Source organism: Petaurus breviceps, unplaced genomic scaffold (assembly GCF_028583685.1).
Source record: "Petaurus breviceps papuanus isolate PSGF00001 unplaced genomic scaffold, PetGlider_PUasm1.0 229, whole genome shotgun sequence".
NCBI lineage: Eukaryota > Metazoa > Chordata > Mammalia > Diprotodontia > Petauridae > Petaurus > Petaurus breviceps.
The window spans coordinates 18,241,680-18,268,029 of NW_027185903.1; the positions used below are offsets into that span (position 1 = coordinate 18,241,680).

The 26,350-nt window shown below is 36.9% G+C and overlaps 1 protein-coding gene across 3 annotated transcripts in view; it reads left to right on the forward strand.

Moving 5' to 3' along the window:
- Window positions 1-23,837, forward strand: part of SCAMP1 (secretory carrier membrane protein 1) — a 110,355-nt gene extending 86,518 nt beyond the window's left edge. For all 3 annotated transcript variants that reach the window (XM_069096284.1, XM_069096286.1, XM_069096285.1), the window contains 3 exons: window positions 2,793-2,894; window positions 11,599-11,716; window positions 19,717-23,837. In XM_069096284.1, the coding sequence (XP_068952385.1) occupies window positions 2,793-2,894; window positions 11,599-11,716; window positions 19,717-19,881 (385 nt within the window). In that variant the 3' untranslated portion in view covers window positions 19,882-23,837. The remainder of the gene's footprint in view (window positions 1-2,792; window positions 2,895-11,598; window positions 11,717-19,716) is intronic.
- The last annotated feature ends 2,513 nt before the right edge of the window (window positions 23,838-26,350 follow it).

Genomic DNA, 26,350 nt, shown 5'->3' on the forward strand with positions numbered 1-26,350 from the left:
GCTTGTTCCTTCACACTCTTTTCTGTCTTGATATTTTCCCCAAATCTCATACATCTCCCATAGCTTCTATTTTCTAATTTTTAAAAATATTTTTCCCCAATTACATGTAAAAATAAATTATAACCTTCATTTTTTTTTAACAGTTTTGAGTTCCAAATTCTCTCCTCATTCCCTTATTGCAAAGGCAAGCAGTCTGATAGGTTATGCATGTAGTCACACAAAACATTTCCATATTAAATTATGTTGTGAAAAAAAACATAGACAAAAAAAAGAAAAAGAAAGTAAAAAGAAAACAATATGCTTTAACCTGCATTCAAGTTGCATTAATTTTTTCTCTAGAGATGGGTAGAATTTTTTTCATCATAGATCCTTCAGAATTATCTTGGATTTTTGTATTGCAGAGAATGGCTCAGTCATTCACAGTTGATCCCTATATGATTTTGCTGTTACCGTGTGCAGGATTTTCCTGGTTTTGCTTATTACTTCACTTTGCTTTGGTTCATGTAAGCTTTTCCAGGTTTTTTGGAAGCATTCTGCTTATCATTTTTTATAGCACTATAGCATTCCATCACAAGCTTATAACACAATTTGTTCAGCCATTCTCCAATTGATGGGCATCTCCTTGATTCATAATTCTTTGCCACCATAAAAAGAGTTGCTCTAAGTATTTTTTACATATAGGTTCTTTTCCTTGGCTTCCCCCCCCATCCTTCCCATACAAACTTAATACTGATATTACTGAATCAAAGGGTAGGCACAGTTTTATAGCCCTTTGGGCATAGTTCCAAATGTATAACTAATGTTTCGAAGACTTTCAAACCTATATTAGCAGGCTTTTTCTGTCTGTCTCCCTCTCTCCATCTACCCCCCCTTCCACTCCTACCCCCTATGAACTCTAGTTGTACAATTTTAGCTGCTTTTTAAGATATCCACCTAGATGTCACATCACAATAGCATGCTAAGTTTCTTAGGATAGGTCTCCTTATAACTGGTTTGCTTATCTTCCTTTATCCTCTAATCCATCATTCATATTTCTACCAAAATAATCTTCCTAATTGTATTGAATAAGTCACTTCTTATTCAGAAAACTTCATTAGATCCTCTGTTATGTCCTGAATAGAGTATAAAGGCAACCTGGCAATTGAGGTCATTCACTATAACAATTGTAAGCTTTATATTGTTGATATTATATTTATGATGATAGGACTCCATTGTGGAGTCACTTACACTAAAGGGTCCACATGCTCATAGAATCACATGGGCAAAACAAATAATTCTTTGTTCTTTTATACTGTTAACTTCTTGTGTCAGGTATATAGGGCTTGTAGGTTTTTGATTGGATGAACTTGACCTGGCAGCGCTCTTAATAAGCCATTCTTCTTCTTCTGCCTTAGTTAACATTAGATCCTCCCACCAGTTTTGTAGTCCAGATAAAGAAATTCCCCCAACTTGAGTCTCACTGGTATTGTTATATGACCCCAGGAATTTTCCTGCAACATCTAGTTCTGATCAGGAATGTCCCCTCCTACCTCTGGCACCAATTACATGTTCTTAACTAAGCCCGTTCTTAGGGTATGCAACCTTGCCACCTAAACCCCAACTTTGAGCATGTTTCTGCTCTAACATGTCTCCTTCGCCCTCTGGCTGGGGTGCTCTTCTTGCATGTGGGGACAAACTTTTGTTTATATTGTTATATAGTATATATTCTTTGTCTGCTTGCTGTGCTACATGACAATTAAGGTTGTGATTATATAATTTTCCTGAGTACCAATTTTCTAGAATTCCTGAATCCCAGATATGGCCAAATAAAGCATTCACATTTTGGGTCTAGCCTTCAGAGGCTTCTGTCTTTGCCTGCTCTATTCTTCCTGCTTGGAGTAGACCTCTCCCCATATTTCTGCCCATGGAAAGCTTCTTCAAGACCTTACCTTTTCTGATTGCCTCAACTATTATTTCTTCTTTTTCAAGTTTCTTATTCTGTTTGACCTCTTCTGTGTATTTAATCTCTTTTGCATTTTATTCTACTGTGTACCTTCTGTGTATTTAATACTCTTAAGTTTCCCATATGTTTGTGCTTCATGAATTGTTTTCTAAAGTGCACGATAGTTATTTACATACTTGGTTCTTTACCTCTACCAGATTGTAAGCTCCTTGATGGCAGGAATGCCATTTTTCATTGTTGTCCTCACAGTACTTATATGTAATAAATACTAAGTAAAAGTTTGTCAGACTAATGTGAAAACTCTAGTTGCTGCTGTTGAAAGTTTAGACAATGCCATTTAAATTTATGCTACTTTAGACCCTTTTTAAATGTGGCTGCCAGAGTTTCCTGCTTTTTGTTAGAGAGTATAATTTTCTGAAAATGTGGAATCATAGAGCTTATGGATATATTTCTATAATGTTACATTTCTGTAATGTTACAGTTAGAATGCGTTATTTGTCCTAGGTCACTATGTTCTTAAAGGGGGGGAAGGTACCAAAAGATAAACATTAATTTATATTTCACACACACACACACACACACACACACACACACACACACACACACACACACACACAAACTTCCTAAAGTGGTGTGATCTCAGAAAGTTTAAAAATGCTTTTTGCAAGTGTTCCTCAACTGTATATGTGTGCAAATACAAAAGAATTGTCTTCCCCTCCCCACACTACCATGATAGGTATTTAAGTGACTCTTTGGGTCTGAGATGCTTATTTGCTCCTGTTAATGTTTAATGTTATACTGTAATGAGTGTCAAGTAGATTGAGAAAATTTTTTTTTCTTTTTCCTTCAGGAGTGATAGTTCCTTCAGATTCTTTGTTTTCTTCTTTGTGTATATTTGTCAGTTTGCTGTACATGTACTTCAGGCTGCAGGATTTCAAAGCTGGGGTAATTGGTAAGTGATTTAACTTTATTTTTGTTCGTTTTCACAATCTTAACATAGTCATACAATAGTTTAGATTTCAGAGATATAAAGCTAAAAAATTCTGTAGTATGATATAAAAGTGCAAATGATTTTTCATTGTCTTATTTTTTTAACTTAGTTTAGCAAAATATTGTTGAAAGATTACATTTGGGCTGAATCATTGTCTTGAAGATTATACTCATACAGTTACTTTAAAAATAGGTTGAACACAAAGTTTGAAGACCAGTTTGTTTTCTGCAAGTTGTAATAAAATTTTAAATCTCTAAAGCAAACTTCTAGCATTAATTTCTTCTCCATGTACTTGGCCTGTTCCACGTTTTCTTCTCTACTTCATCTTTTGAGATAACATGACACCTGCTAGTCCTGTGAGGAAGATGAGGTAGTGGAGCCTGAACTCAGGGTACCACAATTTTTGTTTGGAATACCTTACATTGATGTATTATTGTTTCTTCTGTCTTACTCTTTAGTTTTTTCTTCTGCCTTTCTTAGCTTAATCACACATCAAACTGTCTGCTGGTTTATTTTATCATCCACTGCTTCTAAGTGTTTTGTGATATAATCATAGGATCATAATATTTTTGATCACTTCACTCTGTCTTTCTTACGGAATAGTGACTGGACCTGTGAATTTACTGGTCTAGGGAACTCCTGGACGAGGAAATTCCTTCTACAATGCTAGTCACTACCTTTCTTCACCTTAATAGTCTTAAAGAGTCACCTAGACCAGAGGTGTCAAACATGCCCCTTTTCCTCCCCACCTCCGAGTCCCAAGTGTTGCCCAAACAACATTAAAATATAATTGAGAAGTATTTAACAATATAAAAATGTGACAATATAGATAATGAGGGGCGGCCAGATGGCTCAGCAAGTGTTGGGATGACCTGGGGATCAAATCCGGGCACAGACACTCAGCACCACACCCAGAAATAACTGGCCATGTAACCTTGAGCAAGTTACTTAACCCCAATTGCTTAAAAAAAAAAAGAATATAGATAATGTTAATAGAAGGTTTTCTAAGACACTGTGTGGCCACAGAGATCCTTTTGTAGGGTTTGGTGGTCTTTCTATCTGACTTTGACACTACTGACCTAGAACATTGAGAGGTTAAATGACTTCCCCAAGGACACGTAGCCAGGATGTGTCAGGGGTAAGGGATAATGGGTGGGCCTGCTTCAGGCCTTTACCTTCTTAGCTTAGGTTTGGTGTTGGAATGAGACACTCATTTTGTTATTCAACAGTTAACAAAAGGAGATTTATTTAATCATAACATAAAAAAGATATTCAATAAGGTTACGGCAACACTTGACTTAGATAGACCAGGGTTCTGTCACCTGTGTTTGGAAATGTGTCTGGTCAGCAGGGTAAGGTGTGGTAGCTCAAAAGCCAAGTCTGAAGGGTTTTAGCTCTATGCAGAAGGCCTTTTAAAAGGGCCCATAGGTAAATAGGAAGCCATTTCACTATGACCACAGGTCTAAGGAAGTTATTTCAAGGGGCAGTTTGATCCTTAACACCCTTCCGTTCCCTGCCCCATGACAGTTAAGCAGGGGTAAGGCAGCTTTGTCACCTTTCAAGGAAAAACTTGTCTAATCATGTGGGGGCTGGAGTGGGGTTAGGTGGTGGTCCTGTTACAGAGAACTCAAACCCAATTCTTTTTTTTTAATTATTATTTTCCATTTACATGTAAAAATATTTGGGGGGAGGGGTTTGGGGTTAAATGACATGCCCAAGGTCACACAGCTAGTAAGTGTCTGAGACTGGATTTGAACTCAGGCCTTTCTGACTCCCTGGCCAGTGCTCTATCCACTATGCTGCCTAGCTACCCCTAAAAACACTTTTTTTTTTAATTCATTTTTTGAAATTTTGAGTTCCAGATTCTCTTCCTCCCTCTTTCCCTTCCCTCCACTGAGAGGGTAAGCATTTTGATATAGTTGAACCCAGGTTTTTGTGACTTCAAGTCTAGCTATGCCTCATTATCTCTTGTGTTTCTTTCGAGCAAGTTAAAAAAAGATGAAGCATTTTTTCCATAACACAGGCTGTGTAGTTCGGGTATTGGTTATGGTCTGGTGCAGTACAGAAAAGTTCATGTCTACTTCAGGGCTTAGGCATGTGGCTTTCGTTAGTACATTATAGGTAGTTCTTACTCAGTCACCTTACGATAAATGACTTGAACATTTCTCCTCCACATGCTCAGCTGTCCTTTTTTGTGCCAATTGAGATGACTTGGGGAGTTGGTGAGTGAGGGAGGCATCTTCTCTTATGTGAGTGTAGATTCCTAGAGAATTAACACATCACTGGTGCCCAAATGTCGACACCTTTGTGTAGACTGTGATAGAAAAATTACTACTGCCATGGGAAAGATGTAATCACAGAATTGAAAAGGATCTCATAGCTACTATCTTTTCTAACCTATACTTGAATAAGAATCCCCTCTAAATAACCCCAACAAGTGATCACCTAGCCACTGTTTAAAGATTTCTAGTGAAGGAGAGCTTCCTGCCCCCAAATAGATTGTTTTTGAAGATCTTTCCAAAGTCAAACTTGTGTGATTCTAATTTTTGATAACTTCCATCCATTGCTGCTCTGGAACCAAGCAAAGCAAGTCTAAAGGGCAGCTACGTGGTGCAATGGGTAGAGTCCCCAGCCTGGAATCAGGAAGACTCAACTTCATGAATTCTAATCCATGCTGAGACATTTTCTAACTGTGTAACCCTAGGCAAGTCAATTCACCCTATTGACCTTAGTTTCCTCATCTGTAAATGAGCTGGAGAAGGACATGGCAAATCGCTCCAATATCTCTGCCAAGGAAACCCCAAATGGGGTCACGAAGAATTGAACAGGACAGAAATTACTCAGTGACAAGAGAAAAATAAATCTAAAGCCACTTCCATGCGACAGCCCTTAAAAATACTTGAAGCCAGCTGTCAGGTATTGTAAAGGACTGTCATATGATCAAATTAGCACTTGAGGAAAATGACTTTGGCAGCAGTGTGTAAGAAGGACTAGATTAGGGAGAGTCTTAGGGCAGGAAGACCAATTTAAGAGGCTGTGTAGTAATCTAGGTGAGAGGTGATGAAGACCTGAACACAGGTTGTGTAGCTTGTGTGAGTGGAAAGAAGTGGGATGTAAGAGATATTGTGAAGATAGAATGGCAAAGATTAACAACTTATTGAATATATGAGTGAGGGAGAGGGGTGAGTCAGAGGTAATGCTGAAGTGATGGACTTGAGAGTCAGGGAGGATTGTGAGGCCTTTGACAGAAATAAGGAAGTTTGGGAAAGGGGACAGTTTAGGGGACAAAGACAGTAAGTTCAGTTTTTGTACATTTGGAGTTTAGGATGTCTCTGGTATAGGGCAGTGATGTGGGCTTGAAACTTAGAGGAGGAGTTGGGCTAGGACTGTAGATCTTGGGGTCATCTGCTTAGATGTGGTAGTTAGTTAACCTATGGGGATTAAAGAGATTACTGAGAGGGAGGGTATAAGAGGGATAAGAGAAGAGGGCTCAGGACAGAACCTCAGGGAAAACTATGTGTGTGATGTGCCAGAAAAAGAAGCAGAAAAGGAGCAGCTGAGCACATAGGAGGCATGTCAGGGAAGAGCAGCATCACCAAAGTCTGAGAAGAGGAGGGGCAGCAGAGAAAGGAAGGCGGGCAGCACAGCAGCAGGCAGGGCAGCAGTGGGTAGTGCAGCAGCAGGCAGGGCAATAGCAGGCAGCAAATGGGCTGAGAAGTGTTAGGAGTGAGAAAAGATCATTAAATTTGACAAGTAAGTAGAGATTATTGGTATCTAAGTGATCAGCAAAAAAGGAATTGCAAACTATTACTAATTTGTTTGCTTGTTGTCTCCCCTGTGAGACCACGAGTTCTGGGACTGTTTTTTTCCTCTTTTTGTATCCCTAGCATTTAAGACTCCTAACACTCAGTAAGTGCTTGATATTTGTTTGTTGACTTGCTGACCATTTGAAAGAGTGCTCCAGGTTACTAATATTAAGAAAAATTAAAATCAAAATTACTCTAATACCTCATACCCAGTAAATTGGCAAAGATGACAAAAGATTAGTGTTGTGGGCCAGGTGTTGGTGGTACTGAGTAAGCATAAATTAATTCCTAATCTCCACACCTCCTTAGGACTGTTGTAAGCAAGGAAGTTGTGATGTAAACCTGGGGAAGTTTGGGGTTAGATCGATTGGGACCCAGTCGTGCATGTTTTTGTGGTAGATGAGTAAAAGAGCAATTTTTACGTTTTTGTCTGGCAGATCCTCATACCTGGAGGAACCTCCTTATTGACAACTTTTGTTTTATTTGTTTTTATCTTCTTGAATTGCATTTATTGGTCTTGGGAGCTGCTTCTAAGTGTGGGTATTGGGGTATTTGAATATATTTTTAGTAAAATTACTTTCTGGTTAAACCCACCTCCTTTTTTTTGGGGGGGGGGGAGGCAAGGCAATTGGGATTAAGTGACTTGCCCAAGGTCATACAACTAGTAAATGTGTCAAGTGTCTGAGGCCAGATTTGAACTCATATCCTCCTGACTCCAGGGCCGGTGCTCTATTCACTGTGCCACCTAGCTGCCCCTACACTCACTTCTCAGTGATCTTTTGCACCAGATGCAGAGTGGTGCCCTGGATCATGGAATAGTTGTTGCTGGAGGATTTGTGGAAAGACAGGTACGTGAATGCATTGTTCGTAGAATTGTGATTTGGCATAACCAGTCTGGAAAGTAATTTGGAAATATGTAAATAAAGTTAAGTACCCATGCCCACTGACCAAAAGATTCCATTCTTGGGCATATACCCCATGGAGGGCATAGACAAAAAAGCACCATGTCCACCAAAATCATTATAGCACCTTTTCTGGTAGCAAAAAAACCTGATAACAAAGCATATATACATTTATTGGAGAATGGCTAAATGAAGGATGTTACATAAATGTAATGGAATATTACTGTGGTATGAGAAATGATGAAAAGTAAAAAATAATACAGAGAAGCATGGAAAGAGATATGAACTTATGCATGATGGAGTAAATAAAGCCAGGAAAACTATATACACAGAGACCACAATGACTATAATGATTATAGTAATGTAAATGGAAAAGAACAACAACCATAAACCAATTTGTTTTGCAAGGGAACGGGGGTGGGAAGCCCATGAGTGTGGAACATTGTGTATAATGTCTTATTTTTTTCTATTTATTGATCAATTGTGCTGAATTTTTTTTCTCTTTTTCTTTTTAAATTCTGTGTTCTAAGGGATGATTCCTAAGAGGAAACAGAGAAAGGTATTCCTTTCCCAAAAGCTGTCAAGAAAAATCTGTTTTTTTTAAGAAAGATCACTTAGTAACTTCAGGGAGAATAATTTCAGTAGAATGATGAATTCATATACTAGAATTAGAAGAGATTGGGGGGTGTATTAGAGGAGAGCAGGTGGAGGCAAGTGAGTGTGTAGACAATTTTTTTCAGTTGAGTTTGAGAAAGGGAAAAGAGATCAGGAAGTATCTTGAAGGAGTGGTAGGATCTAGTGAAGGTTTTTTGAGGCTGAGGACACATGGGAATGTTTGAAGGCAATAGGTAATGAACTAGTTGATAGGGAGAGGTTGAAGATTCAAGAGAGAAAAGAGTGATGATTAATGGGGAAGATGATAATCTGCTGGAGAAAATGATAGGGATGTGATCAAATACACAAATAGAGGGGATGAGCCTTGATGAGAAGAAGAGCTATTTCTTTGTCAGAGTCTGGGGGAGAGGAAAGAGTGCATGATGATATTGGGGGGTTTTCAGATGAAGGAGAATGGGAGAAGATGGAACTCACTCACATTGAACAACCTTAGTTTTTCTCTCAAAGTAAGAGGGAATGTCCATAGCTGAGAGATTGAGGGTGGAGGGCTTGAGGGAAGAAGAGGGTGAGAAGAGGGAATCAAATATGGCAGCATTAGGCCAGAGCCCAGTTGATATTTAATAACAAGGATTTAGTATCATTCAGTAGCTCCTGAGCAGTGACAGAGCAGATGGATGGTGGGAGTAACCTAAGCCAAGGTTTGACATGAGAAGAATGGTGGTAGGACAGAGACGCACGAGGGATTCAGGAGGCCAGAGTAGAGCGAGCATGGCTAAGCCTTAGGGTGACTTTGGAGAGGGAGATCGGAGCACCTTGAAACTGAACTACTCACTTACCTCAGTGGGAGGCAGGCTGCCGATGCTGGAAGAAGGCTTCCCTTTCTGAATGAGTGTGAAAGGCTCTCTTTAGAATACAGCATATAATTAGAGGGAGGATTGAGCAGGAGTCAGGAGGAGGACACTACATAACTTTATAATTTGCAGGATCAGATTTAGAGTAATCCTTCACTTATTAAAACTTAAATATATGCGGTCTACAGTAAAAAAATTTTTTTTTAATTTTTGGAGGGGGGAGGGCAGGGCAATTGGGGTTAACTGACTTGCCCAAGGTCACTTGGCTAGTAAATATTAAGTGTCTGAGGGCAGATTTGAACCCAGGTCCTCCTGACTTCAGGGCCAGTGCTCTATTCACTGTGCCACCTAGCTGCTCCAGTAAAATAATTAAAAAGAAATTATCAGTACCCCTTTATTAATATGTTCGATGGAAAACTAACTACACCCATGCAAAGGTCAGTAATGTCATAATAAGAGAAATGCTTTTTATCAAATTGTCAAGTATGAAATTGCAGTATTACTAAAAATACAGAAATTCCCTTCTTAGCATTTGTCATGGATGTGAATTATTTTGCTTTCTAGGGGGCACCTAATAATAATAATAATGCTGCTGGTGTATCGTGTAATATGTTATGTCATTGATTGTCTTTTTTTTTTGAGGGGGAAAGGCCAGGCAATTGGGGTTAAGTGATTTGTCCAAGGTCACACAGTTAGTAAATGTCAAACATCTGAGGCCATATTTGAACTCAGGTCCTCCTGATTCCAGGGTCAGTGCTCTATTCACTGTGCCACCCCGCTGCCCCCCCCCCCCCCTTTTTTTTTTTTTCAAAAATAGCAACTGACTTTAGAGTACAGTTTTTAATCTCAATTGTTATATTTTGCATTAACATTTGTTAGAAAATCCTGTGCCTCTGGTTGTCAAAAATAGGAGTTTCTAGTACCAGGAAGTTTACATAATTAGGTATTCAATAAATGTTGGCTAAGTGAATGAAACCAACCTTGCATTTTGGCTTATATAATTGTTCAGTAGCCCTTTCTGTGGCAAGACACTCTTAATGATGGTTTTTTTTCCTCATGGCAGCAAGTACTATTACCTTGAAAATATTTTCCTGTATTTTCTAAAAGCATTTTCTTAAACATATATTTTCCTGTAACCATATTTTTGTACTTGAATTTGTGCTAGTTTATATGTGAGGTTATCATTTTTTTATTAATTTATTTTAAATTTAAATACTAAAGCTTTGAATACACAATTAGAAAAGAAAAAGAAACGAACTTAAATACTAAAATATAAATAGGAAATAAGAAAAGGGGGAAAAAAAGCATCGCCATGTGCACACTAGAATGTAATAGAGGATTCAGATCATAGAACAGTAAATTTCCATTTCAAGGAAGCCTATATAATAGTGTTTTGTGTTCTGAGCTGCCCATCTTCCCTTTGCTTCCGTGTAAGTTTTCTTTTGTTCTCTGCTGTGTACATGAAGTTACCTTTTGTCAGCTGTTACAGAAACTCCTTAAATCTTTTAAAAAACTTCATTCTAAGTAGAACCTAGTTATTTGTTATCGAGGAAAGGAGATTTTAAATAAATTTAACCATAAAGTAATTCTTGGCTAAACGTACTATTAGGAAATCCTAAACAAGCCAGAGATTTCTCATTATTTTAGTGTAACAGTAGCACCTTCTCTCAATATTAAAACACTGTCTTGTTCCATTCAAGTCCTACTACAGTGCTTCATGTCATCTTGGAAGTGGCCCGGGTTTTCAAAGGCAGTGCCACTGGTGTGGCCTGTTCTGAAGAGTTTGACTTTTGGAGGCACTTTTTCTTATATTGCTTAAAAAGGTTTTGAGTTTAGGCTCAATGAGGAACTCTGTGTGTTTATCTACAGGGCTTATTATCAAAATATTGTCTACCAATTGAGGAGTTTTTTGGCCATAACAATTCATGAAAAATATTTGACTAAGGTAGAGGTGTCAGACACTCTGCCAGTGGGAATTGCAGTCTACAACATTCCTATATGAAAATGTAATTGGGAAATATTTAACACAATAAATAAAAATGCAATAAAACATAGATAACATTACGTTTTAAAACTAAGTCAGTATGTGACCATCAGGGATCCTTTTGTATAGTTTAGTGGCCCCCATTCCTATTTGAGTTGGGCACAAATAGGCGAAGGCATACAGACGTTGTGGTTTGTATCAATGGGAAAAATTCTCACTTTAGTGAAATCTGTGTTGCCAAGTACATATCTTTTGAAGTATCTAGGCATAGAAGTATCTTAGAAAAAAAATTGTGAACATTTAAACATATTTGGTACAATTATTAACATTTAGATACAAGTCATACAGAGTATGTGTATAGGATGATCCATATTAAAGAGATTGGATGTATTTTAGAGACCTTAAATGACCCATGGTATTTAAAAAGTGAGGCATTCACCTGTATTGAAGTATTCTCTTGTATTAACTTCAGTGTCTCTTTCCCTTGTCTTTTTTGGTACAACTCAGTGGTTGGATTTCATCCTTAACTGGCCTCAACAAAAGTATTCCTGTTGGAATCATGATGATGATCATAGCAGCACTTTTCACAGCATCTGCAGTCATCTCTTTAGTTATGTTTAAAAAGGTAAGATGAGACGTATAACTTCAAATTTTTATATTGAACTATTTTTTCACTTATTGTACTTACCTTGGTTATAGACCTCAGCCTAGATTGCTCCCACCCATCCACCTGCTCCATTACTACTCAGGAGCAACTGAATGACAGTACAGGAAGCACATTGGTCCGCGTCAGCCCCTCGTCCACATACCTCATTAAACATCAAGTCTAACTTGCTGTGCTGGGCTGAGCTGTGTTTTCTAGGGGAGTACTAGAGCCCACAGAGCCATGTTTCATTACATCTTCCTTTCTGTTCAGGTGGGGGAAAGAGGGAGACTCTTGTTCTGCCCTGCCTCTGTCTCCCCTGTCCCCCTTAATGATGAGACAAGTGACATTCCCAAAGTATTTTAAAAGGCTGCTGTTGTACTGCAGATAGAAGCTGGTAGAGTAATACATGTGCACCTGGGAAGGACCTTAGAAGCCACCTCATTCAAGCCTTTTCATTTGTAGATAAGGAAAATGAGGCCAGAAAGGTTTAAGTGAGGGGGTGGAGTCAAGATGGCGGAATAGAAGCAGGACTTCCCCACTGCTCCGGCTTTCACCTTCCCCAATCCATGTAAAAAGGGGACTCTAAATAAACTTTGGAGCTGCAGAACCCACAAAATGACAGAGAAGCTAACCTCCCGCTGAGGACAGCCCAGTAGGCTCTCAGGAATTGGCCAGGGTAGTGCTCTGGGAGCCCAGCCCAGCTCCACTCCGAGGCTTTAGTGCCAGGGCGGGCCTGACCAGCCGCCAGCCAGAGGGACTCCAGATCAGCAGCAGCTGTTGGCTGTTTCCAGATTTATCAACACATAGATGTGAAGGACATAGTGAGAGGTCAGTGCAGTCTGGACTTTGGGACCCACTTTGGGAATGCATGGCTTTTGCCCCTGGGGTGAGAAGCCACTGAGAGGCCGGCTCAGCCATCCAGTACTTCAGCTCCTGGCCTGCAGAGTATAGGGGGACCAAGCACCAGTCTAAGGGGTAATTGCTCTTGCTTTAACCTGCTTGGATCTGGATTGTAGTCTAGGGTGGAGGTCCTGGGGTGTGTGTTCAGCTTGCCAGAACGTGTGGAGGCCTCAGAGAGGGCACCCATCTAATACCTCCTGCAGCTGAGAAAACCCCAGCATTTGGGATGAAAGCTCCCCTGTCTGGTGGCAGAGTCCTGCTGTGGCAAAAAGCCCAGGGGTCAAGTGACTGAGGGGCAACATGACCAGGCAAAGGAAACAAAGCAGACAGAAGATTCAAACATTAGACTCCTATTTTGGGGACCAAAAGGAGCAAAGGAGGAAAACAGTGAAGGAGGAACAGGAGGAAAACAGTGAAGTTAGAACTCCTGCACCAAAAGCTTCAAAGGAAAATACGAGCTGGTTACAGGCCATAGAGGATCTTAAGAAGCAGATAAGAGAAGGGGAGGAAAAATTGGGAAGAGAAATGAGAACAATGCAAGAATATTATGAAATGAGAGTCAACAGCCCGACTGAGGAAAATAGCACCTTAAAAAACAGACTAACTCAAATGGCAAAGGAGGCTCAAAAAGGCAATGAGGAGAAGAATGCCTTAAAAAGCCGAATTTGCCAGATGGAAAAAGAATCTCAAAAGCTCACTGAGGAGAATCATTCCTTCAGAATTAGATTGGAGCAAATGAAAGCTAGTGACTTTATGAGAAATCAAGATTCTGTTAAATCCAAACAAATGAAAGAATAGAAGGCAATGTGAAATATCTCACTGGAAAATAGATCCAGGAGAGATAATTTAAAAATTATTGGACTACCTGAAAGCCATGGAATCATCCTCCAGGAAGTTCTCAAAGAAAACTGCCCTGATGTTTTAGAACCAGAGGGCAAAATAGAGGTTGAAAGAATCCACTGATCACCTGCTGAAAAAGATCCCAAAAAGAAAACCCCTAGGAATATTATAGCCAGGTTCTGGAATTCCCAGATTAAGGAGAGAATATTACAAGCAGCCAGGAAGAAACAATTTGAGTATTGTGGAAACACAATCAGGATAACTCAGGATCTGGCAGCTTCTACACTGAGGGATCGAAGGGCTTGGAATATGATATTCCGGAGGTCAAAGGAGCTGGGATTAAAATCAAGAGTCACCTACCCAGCAAAACTGAGTATCATGTTTCAGGGGAAAATATGGTCATTCAGTAGAATAGAGGACTTTCTAGCATTCTTGTTGAAAAAACCAGAGTTGAATAGAAAATTTGACATTCAGATACAAGAAGCAAGAGAAGCATGAGAAGCTAAACAGGGAAAAGAAATCATAAGGAACTAATCAAAGTTGAACTATTAACATTCCTATATGGAAAAATAATAATTGTAACTGATGAAACTTTTCTCAGTATGAAAACAGTTGAAGGGAATAGAAATATATATGTGTGTGTGTGTGTGTCTATATGTGTCTATATATGAGGGTTTATGGGCATATATTTACATATATACATAGATAGAGGGAACAGGACCAATTTAACAGGAAGGGATGATACTTAAAAGGTGAAATTAAGAGGTGAGAGAGGAATATAATGAGAGGAGATGGGGAGAGACAGAATGGGGTAAACTATCTCATATAGAAGAGGCAAGGGAAAATGGTCACAATGGAGGGGAAGAAGAGGAAGGCAAAAGGGAATGGGTCAACCTTAATCCCCTTAAATTTGGCTCAGGGAGGGAATGAAATACACACTAAATAGGGTATCTCACCCTACGGGAGAGTAGGGAGGAAGGGGATGAGAGGGGGCATGATAGAAGGGAGGGCAGGCTGGGGGGGAGGGAAGTTGGAAGCACCCACTCTTGAAAAGGTACAGGAAAAAAGTAGACAGTAGAACAAGTGGGAGGTAGGATAGGAGGGAGGGAAATATAGTCAGTCTTTTACAATATATCTACTATGTTATTGTTTTGCATTAGCCACACACGTACAACCTATATTGAACTGCTTATCTTCCCAGTAAGGGTGGGTGACAAGAGAGGAAGGGAATGAATCTGAAATTCAAAGTTTTAAAATCAAATGTTTAAATATATATATACTATTACTAATACTATTTTACATGTAATTGGGAAATAAGATATACAGGCACTGGGGTATAGAGATCCACTGGAAAAGTTGAAAGGGGTATGGGAGAAAATATGGGAGAGAGCAGATTGGAGGAGGGGATATCCTGTGGGATTGCTATTTTGGGGCGATGGGTAAGGGAAAAACGGGGAGAAAATTTGTAACTTAAAATCTGACGGAAATGAGTGATGTAAATCAGAAGTTAATAAAGCATTTGAAAAAAAAAAGAAAGTAGACAGAACCACTTTTGGATCCATAATTTTATATGCTATGTATAGCATGGGCAGGTTACTTAGGTGAATAAAACTTAAACTAAAGAGTGAAATGATAACATGTTAGTATAGATACTATTTTTAAAATTCCTATGGTCAAGAAGTTCATTTACTTAAACTAAAATTAACTCATTAAAATTGTTTTTGCTTTAAAAAAAAAAGGAAAGGTTAAGTGATAGGCCTGAGTATTCAGTATGATGGTGACATGGCATCATTGCTATATATTGTCTATCTCTAAAGTATTTAGGAGAAATTATTCTCCTTTGAATTATTTTGTATATTGAAAAGGTTATTTGTAAATAAATATACCATGGGAGAAACTTGTTATTTGTGGGAAATTTATTATGAAAAACAACCCAGCTGATTTTTTATTTTTACTTTGGCATTTTCTTAAATTGAGCCACATGTTAAGCTTTTGTATTTGAAACATATTGGGACAGTGAACAGATACTAGGCAAGACACTTAGGTATATGGCTGTTATTTCTGCTTTTAAAAAAGAAGTTAAAAATCAATTTTCTATCTCCATAAATTTGTTTTTGCCATGCCTTCCTGTAATTTAGCCTTTTCTCCTCCCATTCTCTTTTGTCCAATGACCCAATTCAAATTTTGTTTTCATGAAGCCTTCCTCTGTTTTTGGTGATTGCTGTTAGAAATGATCTCAAGTCAGTAAGGTTTATATCTTAGCATAGATAATCATCATAGGATTTCAGAGTGGGACTAGTAACTGACCATTTATATAACACTTCAAGTTTTGCCAAAGTACTTTCCTCACAAATGGCTTTATGAGGTGTGGTACCATTGTTATTCCCCCTTTTTCTATCAGGGAGCAAGGACTCGGAGAGGTTGTAACTTACTCATAATCATATCATAGCTAGTAATTTTCTGAGGTGAGATTCAGAAGCAGGTCTCCTGACTGCTATGTTCTTCACTTTTATCTCCTGTGTCATACTGCCTCCAGGGAGTATTGAAAGGGACTTTCAAGGTTGAATGAAATGACCTCTACCCGAAAGGAAATTCTGTCCATAACATCCATGACAAAGGGTTGTTGAGCTTTCAATTGAAGTCCCCTTAGCAAAGGGAAACTCATTCTTTCCCCAAGAAATGTATTAACCTTTTGGTTGGCTCTGGTTAGGAAGTTTTTCCCTTCATTTATCTGAAATCTGCATCCCTTTAACTTTTACCTGTTGACCCTAGTTCTGCCTCTTGGGCCATTTAAAATAAGTCTGAAGTTTCCCTTCTCCATGACAGCCCTTCAAGTGCCTGAAAGCACTTGAAATCCTGCCCTCCACTCTGTCTTGTCTAGATACTATTTGAAAGCATTGGTCGGATATGTTGTCTACCTTTGAAGCATTTTTAGTGCATTTTTCTGATAGACTAGTTTAGTAATCTGCAAAAGGCAGCATGGCCAAGTGGGAAAAAAATCAAAAACCAAAAAACAACATAACTCTGGACTGAGGGACTGGGGCTTGAATTCTGCCTTTTACCCTATTAACTGTGTGTGTGACTGTGGGCAAAACACCTAACCTTGCTGACCCCATTTCTTATCTATAAAATAGACATAATAGCTTTATTTTACCCCACAGGGTTGTTTTGAGGATCAGATGAGGTATTTCTTCTGTGTGAAGTTCTTTTCTTCTTGTATGTAAAGAGTCATACACCTGTCAGCTGTGTACTATTGTTATTCCTCTTATAATTAATTAGTAATTAAAGAAGAAATGAATTTAATGTGATATGGCATGGTTTTCAATCCATGCTGGCTCAACTATAGTAATGATCAGTTTCTTTTCTAAAGTGTTCACACACCCATCCCCTCCATAACTTGTTCTAGAATTTTTGCTGAGGACTGAAGTTAAGTGTCTTAACCAGTAATTTGATGAGCCCCCCTTTTCTTTTTTAAAAATTAGACACTTGCCCATCTCCAGTCCTATGGCACCTTTCACATGCTACATGATTTTTTCAGAAGTGGCCAGAGTGGCTTAGCATTTACATCTATATATTCTTACAGCACTCTGAGGTATCATTTGTCTGGTCCATTATCATTCTTATGCAGTAAAAGGATAAGTTTTGGAAGTTGCATCTGGGATGAGTTGAAGTGGAGAGAGACTGGAGGCAAGGTGGTTATTTCAAAGCTATTGTAACAGAGGCAAGAGGTAATGATGGTTTGAATCAAGGTGATGGAAATAAGACAGAAAGGAGGGGATAAATGTCAAAGATATTGCTGAGAGAGCATCAGCTGAATCTGATAATGAACTGATTATGGGAACCAAGGAAGAAGGCCTACTGCAGACTTAGAATGGAAGTGATATTGGCACACAGGTGGAGGAAATATGAATTCAGTTTTAGACTTGAGTTCTAGACACACTGAGTCAGTGATGGAATTGTGAGATTGTGAATAGCTCCTGTATGGTTATTAGTTTTCTTTCTTACCTTTTTTTTCTTTTAACACTGCAGAACTGGCTGTTTTTCAGTCTCTTAAGATCTACATGTTGTTAGCCATTTGTTGTATCCACCAGGGGTCAGGCTCATCATTAAATTACTAGTCTGTCAAGTGTCCCTTTGGGAATTGCATTTTGTATATTACATCCTTTTCTGTCATAAGCTGAAAGTGCTATGTGAACAATATTTATTTTTTTAAACTAAAATGAGGTAAAATGGATAATGATTTAAAGATTGTGTGATAGCCTTACAGGAAGTTGGGAACACTTTGGAATATTAGAAAGCTGGGGATAGGCTCACTTTGAGTACTGCCTTAAAAAATTGACAGCCCAAAGAAATTTTTTCATCCTACTATGCCTTAAATTATTAACATTTTGTTTTAACACAGCAGATATTTTCTGTCAAATATCCAAAAGAACCTTTTAAAATACAGTCACAGATTGTTGATTATTAACTGAAGTTTGTTTTTTTTCCACCTTAGTTTGATATGGTATTTTTGATTGCTATATTTTTCCATCATTTTTTTTTACCTCTTTTTGACTTTGTGTTGTTTTTAATCATCATGAATATTATTATTTTGACTTTGCTTCCTTCATTCTATATCTGTGGTTCTCTAAATTCATCATTTTATCATTCCTTAAAGTATATCAAATTCCATAATCAGTTCAGCCCTCTTCCCCAATTATTCGGTATATAGTTTGTAGCCAACATTTTATCACAAATACGATGCTGTGAACTTTTTAATAGTCTTCTTGGGATGTAGTCACAGTAGTGGAATCTCTGGACCAAAGAGTCAGAACAGCTTAGTAATTTTCATTGCATAATTCTAGATTATTTCCCAGAACAGTTAAACCATTTTACATATCCACTGCCTTTGCACAGCCTTTTGATCGGTGAGTTTTCTTATCTAGCATGATCAATATGAGCTGCTACCTCAAGGTGGTTTCAGTTTGCACTTTAATGATTATTAGTGATTTTAGACAATTTTCAGGTGGTTATTGATAATTTAATATTCTCTTAATGTGCAGTTTAACCAATATTTTATTTCAGCATTTAAAATTTTTTTCATTTAACTGTTTACTTTCCTTCCCTTCCACCCCATATATAATGTAGAACAAAAGAAAAAAATCCTTGTAACTAATGTGCATAGTCAAGCAAAATAGATTCCCATAGTGTTCATGTCTAAAAATGCATGTATTATTCTGCATTTTTACTCCATCATCCAATTTATTAATGAATCAAAAGATATTTAATCCCATCACCTCCTCAGCAGGAAGTAGATAATATTCTAGATAATAATCAGTCCTGTGGAATCCTGACTGGTCACTTTTGTTGATCAGATTTCTTTTTTTTTAAATTTATTTATTATTGCTTTTTGGAGGGGGGAAGACAGGGCAGTTGGGGTTAAGTGACTTGCCCAAGGTCACATGGCTGGTAAATGTTATATGTCTGAGGCCAGATTTGAACTCAGGGCCGGTTCTCTATTCACTGTGCCACGTAACTGCCCCATCCGAATTTTTAAGTCTTTCTAATTTTACCTGCATTAGTTTTGTTTCCAAAACTTTTCTGTTTTATGTAATCAGAATTGTCTGTTTTTTCTTTTGTGACTCTTTCCCCCACTGTGTTGCCTAATGAATTCTTCCCCTCTCTATAGATCTGAAAGGCTATTTCTTCCATACTTCTCTAATTTATTATGTCACCATTTATTTCTAAAATGTATCGATTTGGAGCTCAGTTTTGGTATGTGGTTTGAGATGTTGGCTGATGACTCATTCCATTCAGACTGCTTTCTGGTTTTCCCAGCAGGTTTTGTCCAATAATGAGTCCTTCCTTGCCAGTAACTGGAGTCTTTGCATTTCTCAAACATTATGCTGCTGTATTTATTTGTTTCTGCATATTATTTCACTGACCAGTCTCTCTTTTTGAACAGTCTCAAATCATTTTAATGATTGTTTTGTAGTACAGTTTGACATTTGGTACTGCTAGACCTCCTTCCATCTACTGATTTTATTATTTCTCTTGAGCTTCTTGACCATTTGTTCCTTCATAGATTGAAGTCTTTTAATCAGTAGAATATAACTGATAAACCCAACCTTAATCCAGTCCTTGTAAGCACTTCTGAGATTCTTCTCTCTGAGCTGCCTGAAATTTTGTGTGTCTGTGGCTGACCAGAACATCTGGGACTTTGCTGTTTTTCCCATCTGCCTTCTTTTTTATCTCCATAGGTGCATGGACTATACCGTACAACAGGTGCTAGTTTTGAGAAGGCCCAACAAGAGTTTGCAACAGGCGTGATGTCTAATAAAACCGTACAGACAGCAGCCGCAAATGCAGCTTCAACAGCCGCAACAAGTGCAGCCCAGAATGCGTTCAAGGGTAACCAGATGTAGAGAAATCTCCAGACAACAACTACACACTGTTACCTTTTGACTTTACTTTTTCTCAAGTTACTGTATTATTCTATGAAGATTTTTATGTTCTAAATACACACTATCCACAGCATGTATGTTTCCTGTTCACCTGTGCATGGGCAAAAACCAGGAAAAGTTCTTTGTTTAAATCCTTAACATTTTTTCTTCAACAATATTTCAGTGCTCCTCACAAAGAAAAAGATTATACCGTATACTAAATAAATATTCTCCATATTTTCTGGGGGATGAGTGTTTCAATGACTTATTTCAGTGATGGAACACTGAAATTAATATGGTACTTCATTATGATTAAAAATACATTTAGGTTTTAGCTGCAGTAATTCTTTTGGGAATCTTCTATTCAATATGAGGGACATCTAGGAGCAAGTGCATTGATTCTTCATTCCTGTCTCCCTGTTTGTACAGAAAGAAGTAGGGTAGGCTGAGAGTTTGGGAATTTCAATTTGGCTTGCTGGTGTGGAAGCTTTAGAAATTGATGATGGCCTGTGTGCATTCGTTAAAAGCTGATGTAGATTTCATTTTGTTCTTTATTTTATTTTTAGGGTAATTCTTTTGATATCAACTTGTAAGCTTGCATGAACACTATTGAGTTATTTAAATGTAATCAATTAGTGTTTTGGTTTAGAATTCATCTGTACCATTTTATGATTACAGGATTTGGTGGAATGTTTTTGCAATCATAAGAAATGTTTTTAATAGAGTATTACACTCATAAACAAAAGTTGATTTGAGGGCTTAGATATTCTAACAGAATATGCAATGCAACATGCAGTTGAGTTAAAAAGATAACTGGTGCAGTAGAATTAAGTGATTGTACTTGCTTTTTTTTTTTTAAGAAACAATTTCAGTATTCATGTGTTAGGGAAAATGCTGTTAAAGAAAAGATGCTTTCTTATTTCTTGACATACTCTTGTGGTTAGTCTTTTCTATCCTTCCTCGGAGTGAAAATTTGGTTGTATTTAGGATTTATGTTTGTGTGTGTAATTTGTGTTTTAACAGTGAAAATTGTAGTTTTAACATTGGTATTAACTTTCTTACCTTTATAAGTCAGGTTGCCCTTTGTCCCCAAATATAAATATACAGTGTTTTAACTTATTTTTCTTCTGTTATTTTCACTGCTGATAATTTTTTAAGCTGATGCTTCACACATACTTGAATTCCTTTTATTGCACTTCAGTCTTTGGGGTTTGAGACAAATCAAGTGAATTGTTTAGAATTCTGCAAATAGCAAGACTACTTCCAAGTGGAAGCAAGTAGTAAAATTAAAACATTTAAATATTCAGCATATACTGAGAAAGGAACTGAAAATAAAGCTAAATGTATTCATTGTGTAGGTTATACTACTCACTTGCCTCCTTGCTGCACAGAAGTTTCATGATATAGTGCATTTGGTGTCATTCCTTCCCAAGTCATCCTTTGAAAAGGTCATGGAGGTGCTTGAGCAGTTTTTAAGGAGAAATAATACATTTGTTGAGAACAGCATAGATGAACTTGATTTTAAGGATGTTTATATGTAGGGAATATAATATTTGAATATAATGCAAAAGCCTTATTTTTAAAAAATTCACATCAACACCAATAAGTAAATACTTGAAAAAGATCCCCCCTCACCCTTTCTATATTATAAAGTTAAATAAAATGCTGGATATGCTTAGCAACCTGACTAATCTTAAGAATCATTGTATTAAGAATTTGGCCAAGTAACGTGGATCCAGTCAAAGGGCTTTCTGTCAAATTCAGTTGGGGCTATGACGAATTTGTATACTTGGAATACATTTCTATGTTGTCTTTAGGAAAATCTAGTTCCTGTTATAAAGTTTTTAAAGCTATTTTTCCATCATTTTCTTCAGTAATAACTCCTGCAGGACTTATAAAGTAAATACTGCAAATGACATCTTTCAGTGTGGGTCTTTCTGCTGCTGAGATGTATCAGAATATTTAATGATTTATTGTAACAACTTGACATTGGTTAAAACATTGACTACTAAATGTCACAAGAACATTCATTCTTGGTCACCAACTCACATTCCAAATCTATTTTGGTGTTTTCTTTAACCACAGATTAAAAATTTGTTTTGGGGAGGACATTTAACATTTAAAAAGGAGATTAGATTAATTATCATTTCCTTGAGAATGGAAATATTTTTACATCCCCTACAGGGTGATGTTAAAAATTATCATTACTAAGTGTAAAAGGATTCATAAAATCCATGGGTCCTTCTTTCTTCTTTTGTGGAGGGGAGGGTGGGGAAGTGTTTTGGAATAGATTTGTTTGGATATTCTTGTTACAAATTTGTGTCGACAGTTGTATCTGTTTTTTTAAAGAGCAAATTTATGTTGAAATAATGCTGTAATGTCTGTAGCCAGGGATGAAAGGGGCTTTAAATCATTACTCCTTAAAGGAATTACCTTTCTCTGGTCAGTAAAAAAAATATTCATGTGTTCACTTTGAAAGCAGAGGCTGTTTGTTAAAATATTTTATACTTTACCCTAAAATTTCCAGGTATTCCAGTCACAGAGCAATTTTACGACAGTATGCACCCATTTAATTTTTGTTTTCTAGTAATAAATTGTGGCTAATTTATTTCAAAGTAAAGTTTGAACACTGGAAGTCATCGCTTAGTGGGCTGTAATTTAGGATTTGCATTATTTATCTAAGGGATGTTTGTATATTTTGTAAATGATTAATAATGCTTTGCTATCATGGTGACTGTCTTGGTTCTATATAAATGCCCTTCTCATCTGTCCCTCTGCTGTTGCATGTTTTGAGTAGTTTGAAAGTTTTGTATATTTATTGTATTAACAGAGTGTCATAAAATAAAGTACTGTTTACTGGATGTTTGCTCTGTATAGTTTTAAAGAATATATTAGAATGTTAAAGACAGGAATTACACAGGTTTGACCATACAGAGAATTCCACATTCGAAGTCTTAAAATTTATATATAATTTTATAATCTTTTGAAAAAAGAAGTAACCTATCAGACCCACTTAGAATCCAACTGTACACAGTGTTGTAAGGAAGTATTTAAAAACATTCAGCACATAAATTTTTGTCTTATATTGGACTCAAAAAGCAATAGAGTATGGACTCATCTGTAATAAATCTAGTTTTAAGTATTAAACACAGATATCCTGTCTAAAATTGAACTAGATTTAACGTGTCCTGTCTAAAATTTAAACTAGACTTGTTTGCTTTTTTTATTCAATTGGCACTTCTGTATCAATATTTTTTTCTGTTGTTTTTGTTTCCGTTATGTTCTCCTCTGCCCTCGTCCTTTTCTCCCCTCCCCAGCATCACTGCCGAATGCTGTTTTACGTGCTGACGTAGAGAAAAATGCCTGCTGTGTATTGCTGGATTCTCCATGTTCTGATCTAAAGACTTTTTTGCAAGAATATAATTTGAAAGGATGTTCCTGCTACCCTTTACTTTGGGTGACACATTCACTTTAAGACAAACAGTATTTTCAGTTCGTGTTACCTTAAAAAATGAATTTGGATTTCCACAACTAATTTATTAAGAAAATGTTTTTCCTAGTTAACATTTCCTAATCCACACTGAATGATGTTTGTATTCTTAAAAATTTTTTTTCTTTAAACTTTTTTTGTTTCTATAAAGCTATATCTGTGTTATTTGTGCAGTTTTTATCTATTTATTGCTATGCTTTTCTCTTAGAATGTTAGCATCAACACCAATCTGTGCACTTTTATTAGTTAAAAATCAACAATTATTACTACTGTTCATTTGCAGAATTCATTGACTTAAGCATTTTTTGCTCCTTTGTATCAGAATTGTTACGATACTCGTATACTCATCTATTTCCCCCTTTTGTTTCATAAAATTTTTTTAGAAGTCATCTGTTGATTGAATGTAGTTTGAACACTCCAGAAGTCAAATAAATATGGTTAACTAAAATGTTGGGTTTTAAAAAAAAATTTGTTTCACAAACTTACCTTTTAGGGTTTAATTCACTATAAGACATTGATTTAGGCCAGAATGTAATTTAAAATCTTGAATCCATAAACAGAATAAAATGAAGATTTATTTCAAAAGACAAAATTAAATTATATTCCAAGTCTTGGTATTAACGAGTTCAAATGTTTATATCTTAATATAGCATTACAGGAATGAAAATGTTTCTCTTAAACTTAATGCTATTTTCTCTAATAATATCTAATTTTATATATAATATATAATATAATAATATTATATATTATATAATATAATAAATAATATCTAATTTTAAATTACTGTTTCTAGTAATTTAAAAATTACTAGCTTCAAAAAAAATTTTTTTTAATTACTAGCTTCATTTAAACTCCCCAGAGAAGAGATTACAGTAATTAGTAAAGTCATCTAGTTGCCAGCCCAGACTTTTCTTTTAGTAGTTTTGTAATGTATTAAATTTTTTAAAATCAATCTATAGATCCTCACTAGCACTATTCCCCTTTCTTTTTTTATTTTTTTTTTTAAGCAATCAGAGTTAAGTAACTTGCTCAAGGTTACACGGCCAGTTATTTCTGGGTATGGTGCCAAGTATCTGAGCCCAGATTTGATCCCCAGGTCATCCCGACACTGGAGCCGGTGCTCTTACTTGCTGTGCTACCTGGCCGCCCCCACTATTCCCATTTCTTAATACTCCACTAGTATCATATCACATATTAGAAAACCACAAAATAATAATGCCTTATTCAGATTGTATGAATTCCACAGCCTCACTTGATCTTCAAATGTTGATCCATTCATTTCATTTTGAACCTAATAACTTGACTGATCTAAACTAAAAACTTCCTCACTGAAAGCCCATTCTTTTATTTGCATAGATATAGAGCAGAAAGTAATTATCCTTTTTAATATATTTGAATAGAGAGATCATTTTGAATCCTGTGTTTTTATTATTATTATATATTAAATAACACAATTAAACAGACAGGGCTAGTAGCTGTCTGACCATTACATCCATACCTAGTTAGTTACCAAAGAAGGAAGGAAGCACCAACATCTGGGTTTTCAAAGGGGGGGGGGGGGCTCGATGGTTGCCCAGAGATTCATCTGGGTAAATCACACAACTCTTCCCAAAGCAAAACCTTGCCTCAGAGGTACATATAGCCTTCTCCAGGATCAGAGAACATCACAACCTCATGACCCACTTGACTACAAAGTAACAAAAGTTGTGCCTTCCTGAAAAACAAGCCTCCTTCAAAGCCTGCTTCTCCTGTGGGCTCTGCTCCACCCTTCAGCAGACTTCCTATGTGACCACATTCAGCCTATTAGGGGGCACAGAGTTTAATTTCAAATCAGGAAAGGTCCTCAAGTTCCCTCAAGGGAAGATCTTCAAATTACCATTACAGTGTCCTTAACCTTTTGGGGGGTGTCAAGCACCCCTTTGACAGTCTGGTAGAGACTATGAACCATATATTGTAACATTTTTTAATGCAATAAATAAAATACTTAGGAATACAAAGGATACCATATTTAAATACAGTCATCAAAAAAAAATTTTTTTTAAACCCACTAAGTTCACAGCATCCAGGTTAAAAATTCTTGCAGGTCTGCCCCCTTAAATTGTTAGGACCCTCATGTGTAACATAAAATCTTCCTTAACTATTGAAGTAAGTTAACTACTTTTGTTTTAGCCTAATTTGGCAGGGCTCCTTTAGATTTTTCATGTAATAATTGGTGGGTCCTTGAACATGAAATCTCTGCCAGAAAAACAGCCTCTAATCATTGGTTCATTTAGCAATCGTATCATTCTCGATGGAGAAGTCCAGATTTAGATTGAGGATGCAGCAATATCACGTGACATCATAGGAATTCTGCACTGACATCTTCTCAAGATTACAACCCTTAGATTAACCAACACAGATCTTGTGAAAGAATAGTAGGAGGTGATGTATGTAGGATGGGAAGTTGTGTTAATTGGAGGTGAATGTAATTGTGTGATTTGAAAGTTGGGGGGGGGGTGTGGAGCCTAACACATTTTTTAACACATTTATTTATTTATCATTTACAAAAATAAGTCACAGCCTCTAACTCAAACTAAATTTTAATTTCAAAGAGAAAAGAGTTTTCAAAGGGATTGTACTTGGTTTAAAAATTCCATTAATAAAGAGTTTGTACCTTGACACAGGGAAGCAAGAATTTATATAGGACAAAAATAGATACTTGGTTCAATTTAGATTAGATAAAGGTATCCCTTGAGCTAAAGTTGTTTATTTTTGTTATTGTAAATGTTTAAGTCCAGTTTGTGCCAGAAATTGTATATTAGCATTTAGTAGTATGTGACCCATTTGACTGTTGTAAAAGGAATGTTCTGATAAATCCTTCACTGTAGAAGCAGAATAGTCTGATTTAAAATAGGCTGATTTAAAACATTTCTGTTGCCTCGTCATGTCCAGTGCCTTTAGTTACCATGTTTTAAAAATTGG